Source organism: Mytilus edulis, chromosome 8 (assembly GCF_963676685.1).
Source record: "Mytilus edulis chromosome 8, xbMytEdul2.2, whole genome shotgun sequence".
NCBI lineage: Eukaryota > Metazoa > Mollusca > Bivalvia > Mytilida > Mytilidae > Mytilus > Mytilus edulis.
The window spans coordinates 6,769,917-6,793,512 of NC_092351.1; the positions used below are offsets into that span (position 1 = coordinate 6,769,917).

Below are 23,596 nucleotides of genomic sequence, written 5' to 3' on the forward strand. Positions count from 1 at the left end.
ATTATACAGATTAGTACCTCTGATTGGCTGACTACAGGTGACTGAGCAAACATTAGTACCTCAGATTGGCTGACTACAGGTGACTGAGCAAACACTGTTTTACCTTAACTATACAGTGGATACACTTTTTTTATTGCTATAAATTCTGGTTGACTGAGGAAATTTTTATTTTTGTTAATACTTAATTTTGTGGATGACCTTTCTCTGTATAATCCATGAAAATTATTAACACACTAATGATAATGAATCCCTAGTATAAGCAACCATAACATGCCACACTCCTGTACTATACAAATATGTCCAACAATCCGTTAATAAAAACCTAAAAGGTTATGAGGAAAATGTATCATACCTAATACATCAGAGTATAACACCATTTTTATTCTTTTTATCACCAAATGTAAAAAGATATTTCATTTGTTATACAAAACATATAAAGCCAGTCTTGGTATGGGGTTTATAATTTTTTATGATGCACATTTCCTTAAAAGCAGTTGTAAATCATTTTTCATTCAATATCTTTAAGTTATATACGTTAGGCCAATTATGAGGACTTTGTTACTTTATGTCAGAAGAAACATAACTTTACACTGTTTAAAATGAGTCGTTTCATCAGCACTTGAAAACCTCACATCAACTAAAAAAGTTTATTTAAATCTAATGACACAGACATTCATAAGTCACCACTATACTCCTTTTAACTATATTGGCTACGTCCAACTTATAGTTTGCATAATTCAAGTCAGAAAATAAAAATTTCTTCTATTTTCATAGCAAATAACCAAATTATGGTAAATAAAACTTACATGTTAAAATGAGATATACTTATGAGTCCATTATGTTCTGAAAAAAAAAACTTTGATGCAAATTGATTAAAAAGAATGTTTTTGTACAAATTTTCAAAATTGCCTCACTTACTTATTTGAAACATTTCAACAATCAAATAGTAAATATCTATAACAAGAGCCAACAGATACTCCATGAGCTGTTCATTTGTAGAGAAAATAAAAGAACATGCCATTTATATATCATTTACAATTTGATGAAAACTAACTTTTTCAAACATTACTGTTTTAGTAACAATAACCTCATTCTTGGATAAACGGACCCCAGGATCAAAAGGAGTCTCATGCTATGACTTTCATCTGATTTCATCTCAATGAGACAGGTAAACACATTACATCCAAAACCTTTCTCCAAAACATCTACATCAGTAGCAATGACCTTGACCTTAATCAAAACAATATGTTTTCTCCCTTTCCATTGAATTCCATCTGAATACTTTTCATTCTAATCCAGCAAAGCAAACCATCTGGAAATCATTTTTCCATACATTCTATTTATAGTAATTGTGACCTTAAACTTTGACCTTTGGCTATACTCTAAGGCATTTCTACTTTCCCTGACCTTAACCATAGACCTTAAGTGACCTCAGAATTAAAATAGTGGTCTGCCTGTCATTATATGACCATAAACCAAAATAAGTTGCAATCTGATGTTAAGTATTTGAATTATTATCTGGAATGAGAGAACAGGTTAACAACTTAACACTGCCCTTACTTTGTTCTTAGTATGGGATATAAAATACATGGAATCAGCTAAAAAGATGTGTACATTACATTACTGAATGTCAGTGCATTAATCAACAATTACTGGTGCAGTGATACCCCTATCTGCATTGGTTAACCATGCATATGATATATGCAGCAATTAATGAGAAGTATTTCAGGATTCCTTTTCCTTTTAAGTCTTTATACAAACACATAGTACTTTTTCAGTTACACATTTTATTCAAAACCAATGGTTTATAGTGTTTCCATAGATGGTATTACATCTATGGTGTTTCCAACTGCCATGAACTTCATGAGAAGAATGCAAATTTGATAATCTATTTTCATTGAGAGAAAAAACATTAGAAAAAAATAATAAAAAAAACTACGCCTACACAGCTCTGTTGGTCTACCTTGTGACCAGATTATATAATATTGGGAGTGATTTATCTTTATATAGTACTGCACACTTTTACTTGGAACTTTGACAACATTAAACATTTGCTGTATCATCATTTGTAAAATGTATTTGTCCTTGCTTTTACAATTTAGGTAAACAAGATATACTGTGGACCTTAATTATTAAATAACATATATATATCATGTATATATATATGAGCATGGCCATTTAAAAAATATATGTTTTCAGCAAACAGGAAGTAAAACATTAACAGTACATACATATATACCGTATAGCAGGTTATTTTTAGAGGGGTGCAAATTTTCGCCTATTTTCGCACATGGAACAAAATCACCAATTTAAAACAGCACATGCAAATATATTGATAAAAGTTTTGAACCCTGCAAAATATTTTCTAAAACTTATTCAATAAAAATCACGAAATTTAACACTTGCGAAAAATAACCCCAAACACTGTATTGGCCTAATCAGACGAAGCTTTGGTGCCAATATTTCAATATGCAACCGAGAAAAAGACACAAAAATTTCTTAGTTTATATGTGGTATGGGTCTGTTGCCTTCAAAATAGCCACTAGTTTAAAGCCCACAAGACTAGTAAAATTTCATTTGGAGTAGTATGTTTTTGCAAAACTTTGTTTAGACACATTAGAAAAATGTTGAAAATTGGTGTTCGGTCAGATTAAGTATTTGGAAAAGTTTTTAGTGCAGAGTTGTACAGTGACCTATATAGTTGCTTATGTGTGCTACATCTATAGACATGATATATATAGATGTCACTTGGTCCTTAGTTGTTAGTTGTAAACCAAATTATCCTTCTTGTCTATTACATGTAATAGCAAAATAAAACACAACAAAATTTTCTTTTTATAAAATAAAGCACCGAAATCCAACTCTGACCACAAATATTTGCTCATTATACAGTTATCACTATCAATATCTTAGAAGGAAAAATATTTAACGCCTCTGCAAAATATGTTGTGGGTCTGCACCTTAAGCCACTAGTTAAAAGCCCAAGACTAGTAAAACTCCATTTGAACTAGTACATTTTTTCAAAAGTTTGTTTAGACACATAAGAAAACTGTTGAAATATTGGTCTTTTTAAGATGACCTAATATAGTTGCTTACATCTATAGGCAAGATAGATGTAATTTGGTCTCTGGTAGAAAGTTGTCTCATTGGCAATTGTAAACCATCTCCTTCTTTTATAACAAAAGCAAAATAAAACGCAATAAAATTTTCTTTATATACAATAAAATACAGAAAAACTAACGCTCTGACCACAAATATTTGCTTTTTATTTGGATATCACTGTCAATATCTTGGTGGGAAAAAATTCAACGCCTCTGCAAATTTTTTTAAAGTTTAATATATCAATGTACCTTTCATATTTAAAAAAAAAACAAATCTTGTTTAACTTTAACACAACAAAAGTATTTATTTACTTTCAAATATCTTTGAGTCTATCTCAAAAGATCTAACCTTGTACTAAATATATATATGAACACTATTACATGAGCTTCAATATATTTAAAACCACTAGTATATGTATATAGAGATACTCTTGTATTGTAATATATAATTACTGGTACCTTCTATCACATACCAAGGAAAGTGGGAAGAAGGGAGCAATCAATATGCTTTTTCATAAAAGATTCAAAATGTGCATGTGGTTGTTTGTTCAAAATACCAATACAAAAAATGCCAGACACATTCCCTGTTTCAATTCTCAATGCCATTAAATATAAATTAAAAAAGAAGATGTGGTATGATTGCCAATGAGACAACTCTCCACAAGAGACCAAAATGACACAGAAATTAACAATTATAGGTCACAGTACAGCCTTTAACAATGAGCAAAGCCTATAATTAAAGCCTGTATGGTTACCTATAGTTGTTAAAAATTCATCTCATTTTGTCTCTCTGAGAATCTAACATAATTGTTTCATTATAATTATCATTATGAATACCAATATCTCTTTATTTTATATTTTTCTACTGTAATGGATTTTTCTTTTAACTCTAGCTTCAGGAATTTAGAAATGAAATATCTATATGCTTTATACAACATTCTATGTCTATGACCATGTTTAATTTTTTTTAATAGAAATACATCAATGTATTCAATCAGAATCCACAAATCATTAGCATGTAGGTGATAAGGAATGAAAGGAGATCTGCATACATGTAGGGATGAGTTCTTTGTCAATTCTTTTGGTCCAGTGGGATTATTTAATATGTTAGATGTACCCTACAAAATTGTTGTGTCTTCATGTTCTAACTCAGTTGTTTACATGTTTTTTTTATATAGTAATATGTATTATCTACTAAGTCAATCGAAGTTTCAAAACCACTAAGTTAACATAACTTTTCTCAATTCAAATCATTCCAATACACTGTGATTTACTTAAAGATTGAAATCTACCGTATAATTAAAAAAATCTTAAAATTCCTATCTGATGAAAAATTAAATCTTTTCTTCATTCAAATTACAAGTCAAGTAAATTCATTCACAACAAAGAACTAATAATTTGTGAACCAAGGACAAAGTGATAGAGAATAAATCTGTTAATTTGATTTACTTATAAATTCTCACCAAAGAAAAAATGCCACCAGGATAACTGGGGATATAATTCCTAAACCTCTAATTATCCTGTTTATAATGGTCTAATGTATTCATGCTAGTTTTGTAACTTTAATTCTTCATGCATATTTTATTTCAAAATTCGCACATGATCTAAAACGTAACAAGTGTTATAAATCTTCTTATCATTCAATAATTTAATTTTGGATGTAACACGTCTTCTGATTGGCTGACGTTATTTTGTTATCAGCCCATAGACATAATTTAGTGATGTGATCGTGACGTCATCAATATTTTTTCATGGCTTCCTACGGTTTAAAATAGAATTTAGAATTAAATTATAAGAAATGACTGTAATATTTTTTCTGTCTATTCAAAATAACATAAAAAATGTGATGCACACTGTTAAATAACTCGCTATGCGCATTATTCAGTGTGCACCAAACAGGCCCGTAGCCAGGAATTTCCAAGGGGGTGTTCGTTGGACTCATGAACTTGACTGTAACAGTCACAATTTGAACAAAACATTGACTTTAACAGTGCTTATTTGATTTCAAGGGGGGTTCGTCCGAACCCCCTGAACCCCCCCTGGCTACGGGTATGCCAAATTTTTTATGTTATTTCTTCACAGACAGAAAAAATATTACAGTCATTTCTTAAATAAAAATAGACAGATAATTTTAATGATGTTCTACATCTTCATATGTATATATACACTGGTAAAACAATTTGGAATCATATTATATACTAGCATATACAAACAAAGAGGAAAAAACCTAAGGGATTTACACCAGCTAAAATGGAGCAAGACCCTGTGTTCCAACCTCAGTATGACCTGCAACTTTAACAAAATGCAATGATGATGTTGCTGTACATCTACATGCTGTACCTCTTTTCTGTTTTTTGTTTTGCTTTTAAATCTGGATGTTGAATTTTTTTTTCTGTTATAACTTTTTTTAACATATTGGAGCCATTCATTCATAGTTTGCTACATTTGTACATGTATGAGGTATAAGTTTTGCTCATTGTTGAAAGCTATACTGTGGCCCTTCCTATAGTTTCTAACCACTTCACTGTTTGGTTTCTGGTGGAAAGTGGTCTCAATATAGCTATAGGCAATCAAACATAATTTCCATGTTACATAACATGCAACATTAATTAACCATTTAGTACTATATAAATACTTGCAGTATGAAACATTGCAATCTAGCACAATATAAACACAAAGTTCTAGGAAATCTGATGAGGGATCTGACCAGGAAATGGTACATTAACACAAATTTCTGCTTTTTTTAAGTTTCTTACTTATTTCTAATTATTTTCAAGTTATTGGCAGGACGTAAGTTGTTTGAAAGGTTAAAATTCAAAATTCAATCTTTAATAATATCACTTAATTCCAATCCAATAGAATGTCAAAGGTAAATGTTGCATGTACTTCATAAGACAGCAACCAGACAAATAGGCAAAGTATTTTCAACAATAGAGATGAGTCAATATAATCATAATTATTATAATGTCTTATATTAGCTTTAAAATGCCAAAAACTGCTGTAAAAGATCTAGATCTGCCTTCTGCAAAAAATTATAATGTTGCAAATACCTACAAAATAATAATCGATAATCGGAACACTAGTTGTTGACATGCGACAGGCAAGTAAACATGTATGGACAAGAAGAGGATTTACCATAATTGCTTAACCAATAAATAGTGTTTATCATTTAAAAACAGACTCCTAAAATTCCACTATAAAAAATAAGATAAATCATAATACCTAAAGAAGTTTTTTTTTCAAGATAACATTCAAATTTAAATCATATCTGTTTCATCAATGAAATTTAAACATCACATTTTTTTAGTAACAGCTGTATATCAAAATAAAGTTAAGCTTTCTTTAATTAATTGACAATAATATTTAATGGATTCCTGGCCAAAGGCAAAGCTACAATTATAATTACCATATTTTCAGCTTGACTCCATTACAAGTCAAACACCATAAAAACCACCAATACTTATTTGTCAACATTAAAAACATTACACAAATCTTTCTCAATATAAAATGTTTATTAAAGACCAATTTGTAAACAAACGTTTTCTATCTACAAAAAATGACATAAATCTAATTTTTTTTTAAGCATATATATATCAGTCGTATATATGTGCAAAGTGCTTTTAAATACATTTTGTTCTACACAAGACTTAAGCTTGAACTCTTGAATTAACTCTTGTATATTTTGGACAACTCATTGATTAATGGGACCTATATTTCGTGGGTTTTTACTGGCGGATTTTTAGTACATTTAATAATAAAAGTGTATGTTCACAATTCAAATGTTCTGTAAGTTTCATAAAAATTGACGGGTTCCCAAAAAGTTCTAAGTTACATGTATGTTCATCTGTTGTCTTGGCCCCTAGAGTTCACATTTATAATGTATCAAGCTGTTGTCCTTTTTGTTGACTTGGCCCTCCAGTTCATATCTAACTAGCTGTTCAATCAAACTTTTGTCTCCATTCCAGATTTAGCCGGTATCCTTTTATGGCTGTACCAAGTCAGGATTTTACAGTTGTTATCAATTTGTTTGATGTAATTGAGCTTTTGATTTTGCCATTTGATTAGGGACTTTCCATTTTGAATTTTCCTCAGAGTTCAGTATTTTTGTGATTTTAATTTTCTTTTAAAACAATCTTTTGACTGGACTCTGGACTAGAACCTTAACCTGATAATTTTGGGACTAGTCCACGGATTTTAGCAGCATCATGTTTTTTTACTTTAACTGCATGCATCAATTACAAACATAGCAAAAATAACATGTTCATAAATGTAGTATGGAAAGTACATCGGAATAAATATGATATATGCCAGCAGCAAATATGTGTATTTCATGCATATATATATATATATATATATGTATATGTTTTAGGATTGTTAGATGGCATGGTTATTATTTTACATGTAGTTTGTCGGTATTGAAAGCAAGTTTAATTAAGATGAAGGAAAATCAAATAAATATCAAGAGAAGTAAAAGCATCCCTTATAGAGATTCTATTGTACAATGTATGTTAAATTTCAAACAACAATTTCTGTAATTAACTTACGTCTTGGCACCTCTTCTGTGACTGATTCTAAGAAATCCTGAGGGGTCATATAAATCTGTCCATTGTATTGGACAGAGGCAAACTGTAGGAACCTCATCTCTCTGTAGGTCAACGATCGAGGTGTTGGCTTCTGACCAGCTTCTTCATCCTTAAAACATGAAATTGAATTCACAAATTAAAACTCATTAAGTACAATGTAAATGAATCAGACTAACCTCTTTAAAACTACTTCTGTAGCAACTTGGGTGTGAAGAGATTTCATACATTGCTTTACAACATGTACCTAGGATTATATATTAATATATATTTAAAATTTATAGAAGTTACACTTACAAAATGTACAGTGAAAGTACAAATTTGGCATTATTTGTGACAATCTTCTATAAACATTGTATATATACATGTATGCATGTTGCATGATTTTTTCAAATTTCTACTCTCCAAACATGCCAAAATGGCATACAAAAATATCTTGCAAAAATTAGTAGGATTATAGCTGTATGCTGAACGATGAATGTAATGCATCAACATTTCATCTTTACAAAAGTAACGTAATGACCCAGAACATAGAATGAGAAATTTAATTTAACTGATATGCATTTTGTCATTAAGTACATGTTTATATATTATATCATACAATACAATTAAGATATGAATTAAAATTGGTGAATCTGAAAAACTTTTTTTTACAACATGTGTTGACACAAAAATTGTAATAGTTGACGAGTATACTTATAAAAAACGTACTGAAATCTGACAACATAATTTTGTAGTTGTTCAAAACAAATACAAGGTACAAAGGACATGAGTAAACTAGATGCCTCATTATGTCAATGAAATTCATGGGAAAATAAGACATTGGTTTTATTACAATGACTTGTCAAACAGTCAATAATCTTATCTTTTAACAAATATTCAACTGTGAAAAAACCTTGTCTCTTTGTAAATTTATCTAATGGACAAAAGCATTTATCTGTGTTTTGATGAGTGAATTGATAAAAGTTGTCTTAGTACAAAATGGCATAATCAACAAATTTCATGAGAATTTTGAATATGATACAAGTTTATTATTATTTTTATTTAACCATCAATAAACTTATTGTACATGTTGTAGGAAAAATAGACTGCAAAAGATAAGTAAAGACTATGTGTATATGTCATGTATATGTGGTATGTGAATACTTTCACTTAAAATATTATAATCAATATGCATTACACCAAGGTCTCCAAATTTACTAAACAACTGTCAACAATATGTGAAAATAATATGTACTCATTGGCAGATAAGGCCAATTAAAATTAATTGCTAGATTTTCATCCCCGCCCGCCCCTCTCAAATCGTCCCGCCCCGATTTTTTTTATTTAACAAAAATACGATTTCCGGATTTTGTTCATGTCCGTTACCGGGAACCATCGATAATTTCGTTTCATTCAAAACTTCCTGTTTCAAATTTCGTTTTTGTATCGAATCGAGTAACTTCTAACGAAAATGATTAAGTCGACATATTCTGCTGCTCTATGATGACAACATCATATACCGAGAATAGAGATTGATAACGAGAAGGGCATGAATTATTTGAGTTACGAGTAAAATGCCTTGTCCTTGAACGCAAATTGCGGTAGTCACAAGTGAATCGAAAACCATGTTTTTTTCTTTATTTGTACAATGACTTTGTGTCAGGAAATTTGGACTTTGAATGATATCCAAAGCGCAAGAATCGTAGAACAAATTGGTACAAAAACATGACTGGATTAAAGAAATTGACGCAAGCACGAACTTTAAATTATGACCGTATATTGAGAGAAAAAAGTCGACAAACACGCATTTTAATTATAACAAGCCCATGGCTGTTGTTTTTGTTGACAAACGGCAAACACCCTCTGTAACTGTCCCAATACCCTCAATTTAGTCATTAAACAACAACTACTTTTTGGTTAAGTTCATATTTTACATCATAATTACTTTCAACACTGCGTTTACATTTTATTCTGTACTCGTAATACTTGTGTTGCATACAATTGTACAAAAAAGTAAAATCACAAAAGTACTGAACTTAGAGGAAAATTAATTTGGAAAGTCCATAATCACATGGCAAAATCAAATAACAAAGCGCATCAAAAACGTATACATTTTATTGATTTTATGGGTACTACAAACCATTGCTTAGAAAGCACAATAAATTTGGTGTAGGTATAGTCCAACTTAAGAGAGCATTTATCTTCTTTTTGATGTATACTATAAATAGGTTTCTAAAGCGGGAATTACATGTATAACAGTGGTTGCCAATCAGGAATTTATATTTAAGAGTTCAAAAAATAATGTAGGATTTCTTTTACATCATGTATATATACATTATACAAGCTTGTTTTCCACTAGTATATACCCGCGGTATGAAGAACTCGTGACGAGGGTTTCATATGAAATAAAATTTAAAAAATAAAATCCTCCCACCCGCCCCATTTAAAAAACAAATTTGGATGAAAATCTACTAATTAATTTTAGTTGGCCTAAGGGGGGCTGCTCCAGTCATACTTCATTGATTCGCTATATAATCAACCACATTTTTTTCACAAAAAAGGATCTGCCTACAGTATTAGAATATTAGCCAGTCCGCACCAAAAACTTTTTCAACTACTAGTCCGAAGACCAATATTCTGACATTTTTCTTATTGGGCCAAACAAAGTTTTGCAAAAACTTACTAGTCCGAACCAAATTTGACTAGTCTGGGGCATCGGACTAGTGGCTAACCGTGAAGACTGTTAGCTGATACATGTACATACATTTTGTACTTACCTTATCAGAGGTACATTGTTCAGATTTTGTTTTTAAAATAAAAATGATATATTGAAACACGTTAATTTTAAAATGTGTTTACAATGTGTGCGATTTTGTTTTGGCCAAATGAAAGTACATGTATATACATATAATTACATTAGATGTATGTTTCATTATGATACTTTATTCTGATTGGCTAACTGCACATCCATGTTATTCCGTAAGCAATTGCATTACTCAATAAAACTTATCATTCATGATAACATGTGGTCCCACAATAAAGTGCACAGGTGAATTAAATAAAACAATAATAAAATACGTGTTTTCATGATCATTGCTAAAAAAATGTAATTATAAGTATTGAATGCTTCTTTTTGTAACTTCATAGTATGTGGTTCCATTTTAGTTACATCCTAAAAATAAAAGGGCTGGTAGGTCAGCAAAACAATTTTTTTCCCAGATAATGGTAAAAAATGTTTGGTTGTAAAATAAACAGATATATTTTGAGTATATTACATTTTTGGTTATTTTGAAATTTGTTGAATTCTGTTTTTAGATGAAGTATATATTTACAGTACATACATCTGTTATGGAATTTCCATTTCAAATATATACTTCATCTTCATTTCAGTGAAATTATTGTGAGGGGTTTATTGATGTGAATTTCGTGACTGGGTGCACGTGAGACTGAGTATTGCAATAACTTTTATTATCATTTATCAGATACATTTATCTGTGTCCACATTTTCATGAAATTGCAATCATAAATATTGCATTTAATTTTTTTTTCCTTTCATGAAAATCTGCAATTACAAATGCATGCTACTATTTCTGAAAATTTATGATATATCTATCTGAACATGCTGAATGCAGATCTAGAGTCACTCCAGTCCTTGCTGCAGTGAAATTCTTCTTTGTGTCTCAAAAACAAATACATTTAAGAACTATTGCATTTCTTTTTTGAGAAATATTTTAACAATTGCCTGATTACATATTCATGTATAATGTATATTAAAGAAATAAACTCTTTTAATAGTCTCTGCACTAAATCACAGGCCCCACCTACCCAGGCTTGTAATACTAATTAATAGCTATTACTTCTGTCTGCCCTATAAATATAAAAATTTGAAGAAAAAAAAAGATGTGGCAAAAAATTCATCTCAATACACCAATATAATTTACCCCAAATCTGCTTAAAATTCAGCATCAGGCAGTTAGATTAAATTGTCTTTTGAGAGGACAGTTTATATTTGTCCATTGACTTGATTACTGATGTACCATCAAAACAAATAAGAGTTACCTCCCTTCGCATGTATTTCACTTAGAAATTCACATTTCATTTCAATACACCATTGACAGCCGATAACTGTATCTTTTTTAAATCCAAGTTTATGTTAGTTTCAGGAATTTTGAAATGTGTAAGTTGAAAAGTTCGGAAAATCATCTTTCAGCATCAGCTTCAGGTTAACTTAACCTGTTTACATGCAATATTGATAAGTCTGTATCCAAGAGAAGCAAGATTTTTTCATAAGCTAGCTTCATTTGAATTCTAAATTAAATTAAGGACTTATACATATGTTTTCGTCTTTTGTATATATTTTCTCTCTCTGAATAAAATTAGATGTTTCACTACGAAAATAAAGTAAAAAGGCACACAATTCTTACCTCTTTCGCCAGTAAAATTGGTATGACACCTCTTGTTTTGTACTTTTTCTGCCACTGGTAAAAAGAAACAAATGCTGCAGTAGTAAAACCTGTTGCCACAAACGATAATGGTGCACTACGTTTTCCCCTAAACCTAGAAAAGTTTCTCAAAAGTGTTTTATGCGCTTTACAAGTCTGAAATAATTGTGAGGGTCTTAGAGCCGCCATATTGAAATATACAAATCCTCTTAGGCGCATGCGCATACCTGTTGACTGTCAGATCTCAGCTGATTGTAAAGTTCGGTGTAGACAAGACAAACGGTTTAATATTTTTTTCAATGAGACACCGTAAAACTTGGAATTTTAAATGTGATTTTGAAATATTTCATTTGGACGGAGTTAATCATTAATTGAACGCAAGGTATTTGTTTTATAAAATTAGTTACAATAGTTTTATTTACCATTTAACGTTTTCTTTTCTGTCTTAAAAATATTTCATTCATTCCTGGCCGGTTAAACCTCAATACAAATTTTGCGCTAAGTTCTATATGTTATTGTTTAGAGGCCATGCTACTCTTTTTTGCAAAATAGGTATTTTGCATGTTTTATAAAAATGAAACTTATAATGAAGGTAGGCGTTTTCTAGCAATATAAAAATTTCTAGGTTTTATCAAGGTACTTTATATCTAGGACCTGGAGTTAAAAGTTGTGCAGTGTATGTAAAATTTTTACCTATAGTTATCACCTGACTGATTTGAACAAATATTTTAACGTGGAAATTCGTTCAAGATAAATGATTTCATTTCTGCAACACTTCAGAATTTACACGATCACATTTTTCTCAGTGAACTAGGGTATATATATGTACATTCAGTTAAAACCTGTTGAAATATCGTGGTTATATACAAAATTTGAGCTGTTGTATTAATTATATTTAATAAATGTTTAATTTTCTTATCAACCTACTGATTGTATCCGTAATGTGTCCTCTATTTGAAATAAAATATATCTTATTTAATGTCTTCTTCTCCATGTTTTTTTTTTTTTTTTTCATTTAAAAAATCGAATTCCCAACATTGTCACAATGCATCCCATACCATATAAACTGTGTTAGGAATTTATTGAAATTTCCCGTATTCGATCTGTATTCAGACAAGGTATATGTATGATATATATGAATTTGACCTTAAAATGATCACTGTTCCTCGAGGAATATATGTATGACTACTAATGAAACAACTTATTGCTTTGTTATGTGTTTTTAATAAATCTTTCTATTTTATCGTTGTACGTGTATGCTTTTAGGAAAATGTTTTATTGTTTATATGGGTTGATCATATCTTCGACAACTTTTAAAACAATTAGGAAAATAATTATTAATTTACTGGAATTCTTATTTTGAATCGTGTTTCCATTTTTTCCTTTGAAGTCTATGGTATTTCATGAAATTTTTAATCAGAGACATAACATCATATAGTGTATATTTGTCTCTGCATAAATTCAAATGTTAAATTAAAATATAAATTGACAACAGTATACTGTGAAGTGGCACTTGACCTGTGAACCTTCTGTTTTACAGCAACAAATTACAACACTATAAAGTGATAGGGTTGTCCGTCGGAAACCGCTAGATCATGTATTATTGGACGGAAGTGGGATGCGCCAATCAATAGATAATGTTATGTGAGCTGGAAGCCTACTCGTCCTTCTCTGATTCATAATTTAATATATATTATAAATATCAAATTTATTTTTTGTATTTTGCAGAGAAACTGACCAATCAATGGATTTAGTGGGATTTGAAATGATAATGTTGTGACAAGATATTACTATGCTCACGTGTGGGAAGTGATGCTAACCTAAATTCTTGATGGAATATATTTATCAGATTCCGATCCTAGAAAGTGAAAAAATTTATAAAACTTTGAGAATTGTATATTACAATAGGATTACTAATGTTTGCATCCGACACATATGTCCATATGCACAGTCATTACGTGTTGGGTTTCTTAAGCAATGAACTCGCATGTCTTTCTAAAACTCGGAGTAGCATATAAGGCAAACTTGAAACATATCGTACCAATTATCATATTTAGTGTTGTATTTTCTGGAATATTTACCATGTCAAATAGTGCTCCTATAAAAGGTGGACCTTTACCTAATGGGTTTTCTTTTCATTCAAGTAGAAATATGTCGGACATTTTAGTTCCAGAAGAAATGGACATAAAAAAAGAATATTTATTTTTACATGCAAATAACAATATGTGGTTAGAAATTTTAAAAGATGGAACAGTGAAAGCTAACACATGTCCAACCAAATACGGTAAGTTTATTATATCTTTATACTTTCTTCACTTCGTTGTAGGAATTGGGTTTACACCTATATAGCTAAGGTTCTTAGTTTGAAAATAATTCGAAGCAATAAGATCTTTTTGATACAAAATGCTTTACGTTTCACTCATGTGTAGTGAAGGGCAGAACTCGGAGTCGTTTGTCTGTCGTGGAGCCAAATCAATTAAGGATCCATCATTAATTAATTAATGTTTCGGTTAAATTAATTGTTTAATTCTAATTTGTAAGTTAGCAGGCGACAACTCCAGAATAACTTCCCTTAATATCCGATTATAATCCAATTAAAATTTTGAGAAGCTTCGACGAAACTTGTTCTATAATTCTAACCACGAGACGATTGTTTTTATATCAATTTAAGAAAAATAAAAAAACGTCTTGTGAAAAGATTATCGTAATTTGTTAATTAGTTTACAAATGAACGCTGTCTGGTGTTAATCGCTATCACGTTACTGGTAATGTCATTAAGCTTAAATCATCTCTTGTTTGTTTAAACTATATATTCCTGGGGGGTTCTCGTTAAACTCGTCGTTATTTTACACGGCAATACAAAGTATGCACAGTATGTGTTGAAACTAATTGAATTAGTCTGATGTCGTCTTGTCATTGAAGTCGAACACACCTTTTCGCGGTAAAAATAAAATATTCTATACAAGTAGTTGTGAAATCAATCTATGTCAATTTTTACTTTACTACATGCCAATAAATTTTATTTTTTTTTTGCAATCAAGAATTTTGACAAATCACCTATGCTAGAAATTTCAGAAACAATTCATAACTCAACTTAACTTGTAAACTTTGTGTACATTTTAATATTAATTATTTTTAAGGATTCTATAATGTAACCGTAGGACATCTAGTTGGTCGTATTTTGGTTAACCCTTGGGCTCGAGCCCTTGGGTGACCAAATTTGAAATCACTTTTCAGAATTTATGTTTTATAAAAGTTTAAACGATAAGTTCACAAATTAAGGTAACTCGTAATGAAAAACGTGCACGGGGTCAAAGAGTTTACTTCCCTAGACATAATAAAAGACAGAGAGCACACGTTATATCAATTATCTAATGATCGTAGTAAATACTTGACCCTTGTCGAAAACCTCGGATAGCGTACTCGTCTATAATGAAGCATGGTCAATAATGTCAGTATATGATAAACATATACATGTAATATATCTCACCATATCTTGTTTATGATAACATTTATTGCAGGTGGCTTGTAATTAAATTATTCTAAGATTTTAATAGTACTGTTACACGAATACACAAACTCAAGTGCCTTTTAATTCTTTCAAACAGGCATAACATGTTTTGTAGCTTTATGATAAAAGAATGAATGTACTATTACATATATTAGCATGGCAAACATTCAAACTTTGCAAGTTTAAATTTGTCCACTTTACATTGTTTCAAATAATTGAATTTGGATAGAAATTTGCGTTTTATCATGTTGTTCTTCATTTGATACTAACCAGACGAAATATGAACCTCTCATTGACAACATTTAAATTAACAAAAGAATTCAATTGAATTTATTAATAGACGAGTTAAAATGTTTAAACCAATACTTCCAAGGACTGTTTTACATTATCTCTTATCTGACATTTCCAGAAACAAACAAAATCATTGAGGTGCTTATTCACGAAAGATTATCCCCTAAGATTAGCTTTCACGCATTAAGTGAGAAACTTTATTTAAGAATTTGTGTAAGTAGATCTGAATTTCACAGCCTTAATAGGATTATCTTCATTCAATATCTATCACTTTATTGTGTTGACCAATATGAAATTCATCGTTTTGGTAAATATGTCATACTCAAAACTTCTTATAATACAAGAAAAAATGTTATTTTATTCAGAAAATGCATTGGTAAGTCAATGCAATATACATGATATATATCCCATCTGAAAGTTATTGTTCAATGCAAAACAATCGATATACAAAAATGTATGCTCAAAAGTAATAAAAAGAACCAACTAAATCCATTGGAAGTATACTGCCATGTTATTTTAATCTAAAAAACATTATTTATGGTTCTTGCTGATTTGGACTTTCAACTAGCTTTCAGGAACTACTAGTCTATTACTCTCAGGTCGATACTTTGTGTCTAGTCTTTTATTTTTCTTTATATATAGTTTGTTTGTGTGCATTCTTTCAATGCGATGAGTCGAGCCTTTCTCAACTGATTTTTACAACGTATTCTTATGTTGTGCTGTAACTGTCCAATGTTGAGGTGAGGGTAGAGCACCCGGAACATATGTAACGCCGCCGCAATTATATATTTGCTTTTACAAACTGCATGCATGGAGCCGGCATATTTCTCCATGTTTTATGCCTTAAATGTAAGTAGGGGGGAGGGGGTGAAATTACACTGTAAAAAAAGTTGGGTTTAGAATTTTTAAGGAAAGTAGTGATTTGGTCCAGCTGAAAAAGGTTAAAAATTACCACTTCGGAAGCTGTCCGCCTTAAACCTAAAATTCTCCACAATTTGAGTTAGAGCCGATGAAGTTTTCTATAATTTTGAACTAATTTGTCCCAAAAGTAGTACAACACACTAAAAAAAAAAGCGCAGGTGGGATTTTTTTAATTTTCATTTATGTTCTAAAAGAAATGCACTACGAATTAATTGTGGTCTCGGACCATATCATGTACGTTTTTCATTTATTGTTTTGACAGAAAGTAGGTTGTCACTTTTTTCGTTCAAATAGTTATACATTTGTCAAGACGGGACCTTTTATAGCTTGCTATGTGGTATGGGTTTTGCTCATTGTCGAAGACAGTACGATGAGCTATAGTTGCTTATTTCTACGTCGTTTAAACTCTAGTGGAAAGTTGTCTCAATTGCAATCATATCACATCTTATTTTTATATCAACCACGTTTGACAAGATTATTTGATATCTTTCCCTTCGACCAAGCTTTTAGTTTTCATTGCAGACCGGATTTATTCTGTTTTAATCCTGTTCTAATCCTATTTAATCAAGTGTACTTTCTAGCTATATTGCTAAATAAAGTCAAAACTACAGTATTGGATTAAAGTCATTGTATGAAGAAAACATTTAACACTAAAGTATTTAATCTTTATCAAGACGATAAAATATTGCCATTAAGTTTTTCTTTATTCCTCAATTTCTTACACGAATTAATGAATTCGGGATAAAAGGATTGACCCCATGTTTCTATTTAGGTGTGTAATGATTTCATTATGAGATCAAAGAGTTACATTGTTCAAATTAATTAGTTATCACTAATACAGTCAATTATAAATGGAAATCCTTACCTTTTAACATGTAGGCGTAAATCTTCACTCAGATGGTGGGATATTTTGAGTTACATTATTTTCTTATTTTGATAAGTAGAAAATATTTTGACAATAATATTGTGTCCATCTTCAAAAGATATACGATTCCACATAGACATGTAAACATCAATAACATCTTAAGAAAATCTACCCAGACTACTACATGTATGTTCTATATACCATTAGTTCATTGCCCACTTATAGACAATTTTGTCATCTGTATAGTGATTCTTAACCGAATACAACGCTATAACAGTAGCAAAAATTAATATAACGCACCGGCACAAGCAGTATACATGTATCTCATTCAAATCATATTTTATTTTTTTTTTATTCAGGTGCTTTAGAAAGTGGCAGTCATTCCGGTAAATTAACAAGTAATGGTAACATGGCTGATGCGAAGGAAGTGGCAGATAATGCAGCTGTGTATCTTAGAGGTGTCGAAGCGGGGAAATTCTTGTGTGTTAAAAATACCGGAGAGGTGTATGCGGTAAGAATATTATTATTATTATAAATTTATGAAGATACCTCTATAGTTGACGATGATATCGGTCTATACATATTCTAAAAGGTAGACATTGCGTTCCTCTATAGTTGACGGTGATATCGGTCTGTACATATTCTACAAGGTAGACAGTGCGTACCTTTATAGTTGACGGTGATATCGGTCTGTACATATTCTACAAGGTAGACAGTGCGTACCTCTATAGTTGACGATGATATCGATCTGTACATATTCTACAAGGTAGACAGTGCGTTCCTGTATATTTGACGATGATCTCGATCTGTACATATTCTACAAGGTAGACAGTGCGTTCCTGTATATTTGAAGATGATATCGATCTGTACATATTCTACAAGGTAGACAGTGCGTACCTGTATAGTTGACGATGATGTCGATCTGTACATATTCTACAAGGTAGACAGTGCGTATCTCTTTAGATGACGATGACATTGGTCTGTACATATTCTACAAGTGGTTTTTTTTTTGAATTGTGATTGATTGAATTATGAATAATTAAGAAACACATTGACCTGTAGATTCTATTGAACATGTAAAATGTATATTTATATTAGTATTAAGAAAATTTAAATAAAGATTATTTTCTTCATAAATAAGGCCAGAATATACAAACGGGGATCATTAGGCCTTTTATAGCTGACTATGCAGTATGGGCTTTGGTCATAGTTGAAGGCCGGACGGTAACATATAAGTTGTTAATTTCTGTGTCATTTGGTCTCTTGTGGAGAGTTGTCTCATTAACAATCATACCACATCTTCTTTTTAATATTCATGTTGAAAACGGGTGGGGATATGACCAACAGTAAATTTAAATGATTCTTATTTATTTTGCAGTCTACAGAATACAACACAGATTGTGCTTTTATACAGAAACCGCAGTTTGAAACAACTGGCGGGAAATATCATTATTTCAAACATCTACACCATTTTAGTAAATATAAAAGACGAACCCTAAGTTTTAAAAACGGGAAAAGGAGAAAACATCATACAGTGCGTTTTCAATTAGGGTTTACGGAGGAGGGAACAGTGTTCGTTGTTCAAAAACACTATCAAAGGAAAGACAAATCAATGTTGAGTATAAACAGAGCGATGAAAGTAATGCCATCAAACTCTACTTGTACAAATCAAACTAAGACTCCAAAAAAACCAAAATTACGTTTTAAATTCTGTCGGAAAGTGTGGAAAAACTATTTTAGGTCTTCTATAAAGGATATAAAGCGATTTAGAAAATACAATTGTTGGGACAAATTACGACAAATGAGAAAAAAGATTACTAGTGATACTGGGTGAAGCTATATACACATTTTATAGGTTTTTCAAATTCTTGTCTCAAAACACAGAACGGTGCAAAACTACGTCCTCAGCGGCCAAATGATATGCCGCCATTGCAGTATGAGGAAGCTGTGGTTGCGCATGAGTCGATATTCCAGAGGAACCAATTACAGTATTTGTTATTTATTTGACACGAGTACAGTGACAGCCAGCGTCTCTATTCTATTATCTGTGATCAAACTAGCCTTAGTATGTTACTCCAAAAGTCTCAATCTCATGTTCATGATAACTCATTGTTTTTGTAAATTTTTTACTCATCTATATCATCCAGGACATTATGGACAATTCCTTTTATGGATATTGTAATAATTAAAGAAACAGTGCAATAAAACGACTGAAATACAGGAATAGCAAGATGGCGGGTTGAATACATGTAACTGAAGTATTCATACTTGTATAGGCTTTCTGGTTAGGTCATTCTTGTGGATGATTATGTAGTATGAAAGTCAGTAGTATAATGAAATTGTGCATTAATTTCATGCACAAACATGTGCACAAGTTCTTTACGATGTGAATTACTAAGAAAAGTTGATACATTTAACAAATGATTGTAAATATATTTATAAACAGCATTTGATCATAAACATGACTTCCCTGTAAGGGTTTATAAAGATCTGAATTGTCCACTGATTAACAGGGAAATAATTAACCAATATTTGACACAACATCTTTATCTGATGTCTATTAACTCTAACTGGGACCAAATGCAATACATCATTATCTTTGTTTAACTTGTATTTGCTTGTGTCATTTCTTGTTAAAAAGTTTACCTCTTTTGACACATGTATTGTTTTTAACGCTTTTCCGACAAAATTCAATATCAAAATGAGTCGGAACAAAATAATATTTACTAATTTAAATAAATATCATTAGCATTGGACGAACATACATTACCCACATGTCTCCGTTCATACTCTGCTTTGAGATGCTATATATACTTGTGTACATTCCATATCAGTTCTCGTAGATATTGATAAACATGTTTCTCCTAACTGTTGCTTTGTATGACGTTGTCTTAAAGTTGCTTAGAAAGCATTATATTCAATTTTTGGTGCTATATGTCCGTGTTTAGAGTTAGAAACTTCAATTTATTTATTTATTTAATTAAAAAGCCAGTATCTGAATACAGGCATTTCTATAATACTCTTGTACACTTTGCTTGTTACGTTGAACAAATTAACAAAACAAATATTTTTCGTTGACTATTCAGGGACATAATTTTTGTATGATTTTGCCATTCACTTTGTAATATTTCTTATGTTGTCTTTCATTTAACATGGAAGTTACGTCACATGGGCTTCAGTCAAGTCATGTGAATTTATTTTGTGATACAGTTTATCATAAAATTATTAAAAAAAATCATGAAACAAAAAGTATTCAATATTTTATTGTTCACAAAATATTGTATTGTTCACAATAGCATCAAAGCAATGTGGATTGGTTTACAATGAGACAGTGGATCAGATGGTAAGGTTGGGATATGGAAATCGAACTTTCTATCCCTAACGTTACTCCAAGAGGAGGTGCCAAGCGGATGATTCTCGAACCCAAAAGTCGACGACAAACTGAGCACTCCAGGACAAAACACGAAACACAACTTAAAGACATATTAACAACAGAATAAAAAACACAACACAGAAAATTAAAAGACCTAACAACAAAATAAAAAACACAATACAGAAAAATAAAAGATTTAACAACAGAATTCTGCTTTTACTGTTGTGAACATGCTTATTTAGCGTCTCGGTGTATCTGTCTAGTACTATAAACGATTCAACAGTTCTTCTCGTCTTGATAAGTAGGTCTACTGTTTGTCACTAGCGGTTAAACACACATTTGTCCGTATATCTTCCACATTATATTTGTATAGTTTATTATATATATTATAATGCTTGATTTGATTATTCTTGGCTATAAGGAACAACTATTTCATACCTTTTATTCTGCTTTGATATCTATTACAACATTTCTCAGGTAGTCTATTACATTTGTCAATGGACATTTCTTGGAAAGAGCATGCGAAGTAATTTACACCTCCTATAAACTGGAATATATAACTATATATATAATTTATATCTGTCGATAGTTTACATTATATGCCTTTTGGGTTTTTTTTTTGTTTCGCTGATGGTATATAACCAAATCCTTATTTTCATAAAGTATTCTGGTTAAATTATGAGTAACAATACTGGACAACAACCCCAAACAAAGAAAAATAAAGACCGGATTTAAAACAATCTTCTAACAATGTTCTACAATAGTGGTAAATCAAAACAACAAGATATCTTCATTTCTTCCTTACTATGAATCTTCAACAAAACAAAGATTGAAATAAAATGGAACCAGCTTTGTCTCATCTCGAGGCTTAGTATACGGTATTGGTTTTGCACATTAATAATTGCTCAAAACGTTTCCTAGCAAAATAATGGGATTCGTCTCCCTCTTCTTCTACGTGTATCTGTACTTTTCGAACCAAACATTTACAGGCCAATGTCTTAAAAGTGCAACAATACTTTACTCCTTAGCTATGAAAACAAAGTTTACTCTTCTACATGGCTTATCGTTTTTTATAGCTGATGACTATAGTATATGTAAATTTGTCTGAGATCAATATTCATGGTATTTCATCTCGCTATTTAAATGTAGAAAAAGTCGCACAGGAACTCATTTATATTCATTAAAATTTAACAGACCTATCATTATTGACCAAAAATAAAACGAAGAGAATGGTCGATATAATAAATGTCATAGTAAGGGGAGTTTGCCGTCGTTGTAAAGATTAAATTGCGTTTGGCATCGTATTGTAGTTAAATGATTATAGAAGGAAAGGTTGCATATGGTCGAATATTCTGTACATAAATGGATTCCAAAAAAAAAAGAAACAGAATTGGCGAAGAAGTTCAAGTATGTTGCGTATTTAAAAAAAATATTGTGAGTGCAATTTAAATACTCTGCACATGCGTGCATCAGAAGAGGTCATTGATTGGTTGGTCGTCATTTGTTATTGGGAATCCACATACGTGTATCAGAAGAGGTCACTGATTGCTTGGTCGTCATTTGTTATTGGGAATCCACATTCGTGAATCAGAAGGGGTCACTGATTGCTTGGTCGTCATTTGTTATTGGGAATCCACATACGTGTATCAGAAGAGGTCACTGATTGCTTGATCGTCATTTGTTATTGGGAATCCACATACGTGTATCAGAAGAGGTCACTGATTGGTTGGTCGTCATTTGTTATTGGGAATCCACATACGTGTATCAGAAGAAGTCACTGATTGCTTGGTCGTCATTTTTTATTGGGAATGAATCCACATACGTGTATCAGAAGAGGTCACTGACTGATTGGTCGTCATTTGTTATTGGGAATCCACATACGTGGATCAGAAGAGGTCACTGATTGGTTGGTCGTCATTTGTTATTGGGAATCCACATACGTGTATCTGAAGAGGTCACTGATTGGTTGGTCGTCATTTGTTATTGGGAATCCACATACGTGTATCAGAAGAGGTCACTGATTGGTTGGTCGTCATTTGTTATTGGGAATGAATCCACATACGTGTATCAGAAGAGGTCACTGACTGCTTGGTCGTCATTTGTTATTGGGAATCCACATTCGTGAATGAGAAGAGGTCACTGATTGCTTGGTCGTCATTTGTTATTGGGAATCCACATACGTGTATCAGAAGAGGTCACTGATTGGTTGGTTGTCATTTGTTATTGGGAATCCACATACGTGTATCAGAAGAGGTCACTGATTGGTTGGTCGTCATTTGTTTGTTATTGGGAATCCACATACGTGTATCTGAAGAGGTCACTGATTGGTTGGTCGTCATTTGTTATTGTGAATCCACATACGTGTATCAGAAGAGGTCACTGATTGGTTGGTCGTCATTTGTTATTGGGAATGAATCCACATACGTGTATCAGAAGAGGTCACTGACTGCTTGGTCGTCATTTGTTATTGGGAATCCACATTCGTGAAAGAGAAGAGGTCACTGATTGCTTGGTCGTCATTTGTTATTGG

General features: G+C 31.3%; 2 protein-coding genes across 13 annotated transcripts in view; one reads left to right on the plus strand and one right to left on the minus strand.

The window, feature by feature from the left end:
- Positions 1-12,463, minus strand: part of LOC139484692 (calcium uptake protein 3, mitochondrial-like) — a 79,640-nt gene extending 67,177 nt beyond the window's left edge. For 5 of the 9 annotated variants that reach the window (XM_071268562.1, XM_071268563.1, XM_071268560.1 and 2 more), the window contains exons 1-2: positions 12,088-12,463; positions 7,646-7,793 (exon numbers count right to left, since the gene is read on the minus strand). In XM_071268562.1, coding sequence (XP_071124663.1) covers positions 7,646-7,793; positions 12,088-12,330 — 391 coding nt within the window. In that variant the 5' untranslated portion in view covers positions 12,331-12,463. The remainder of the gene's footprint in view (positions 1-7,645; positions 7,794-12,087) is intronic. The other 4 variants (XR_011655137.1, XM_071268558.1, XM_071268559.1 and 1 more) reach the window with 2 other exon arrangements.
- LOC139484694 (uncharacterized) overlaps positions 1-20,942 on the plus strand; it is a 55,790-nt gene extending 34,848 nt beyond the window's left edge. For 3 of the 4 annotated variants that reach the window (XM_071268568.1, XM_071268567.1, XM_071268569.1), the window contains exons 3-5: positions 13,834-14,389; positions 18,053-18,204; positions 19,072-20,942. In XM_071268568.1, the coding sequence (XP_071124669.1) occupies positions 14,083-14,389; positions 18,053-18,204; positions 19,072-19,527 (915 nt within the window). In that variant the 5' untranslated portion in view covers positions 13,834-14,082 and the 3' untranslated portion in view covers positions 19,528-20,942. Of the gene's footprint in view, positions 1-12,347; positions 12,488-13,833; positions 14,390-18,052; positions 18,205-19,071 lie in introns of those variants that run through there. The other variant, XM_071268566.1, reaches the window with a different exon arrangement.
- Positions 20,943-23,596: the final 2,654 nt, after the last annotated feature.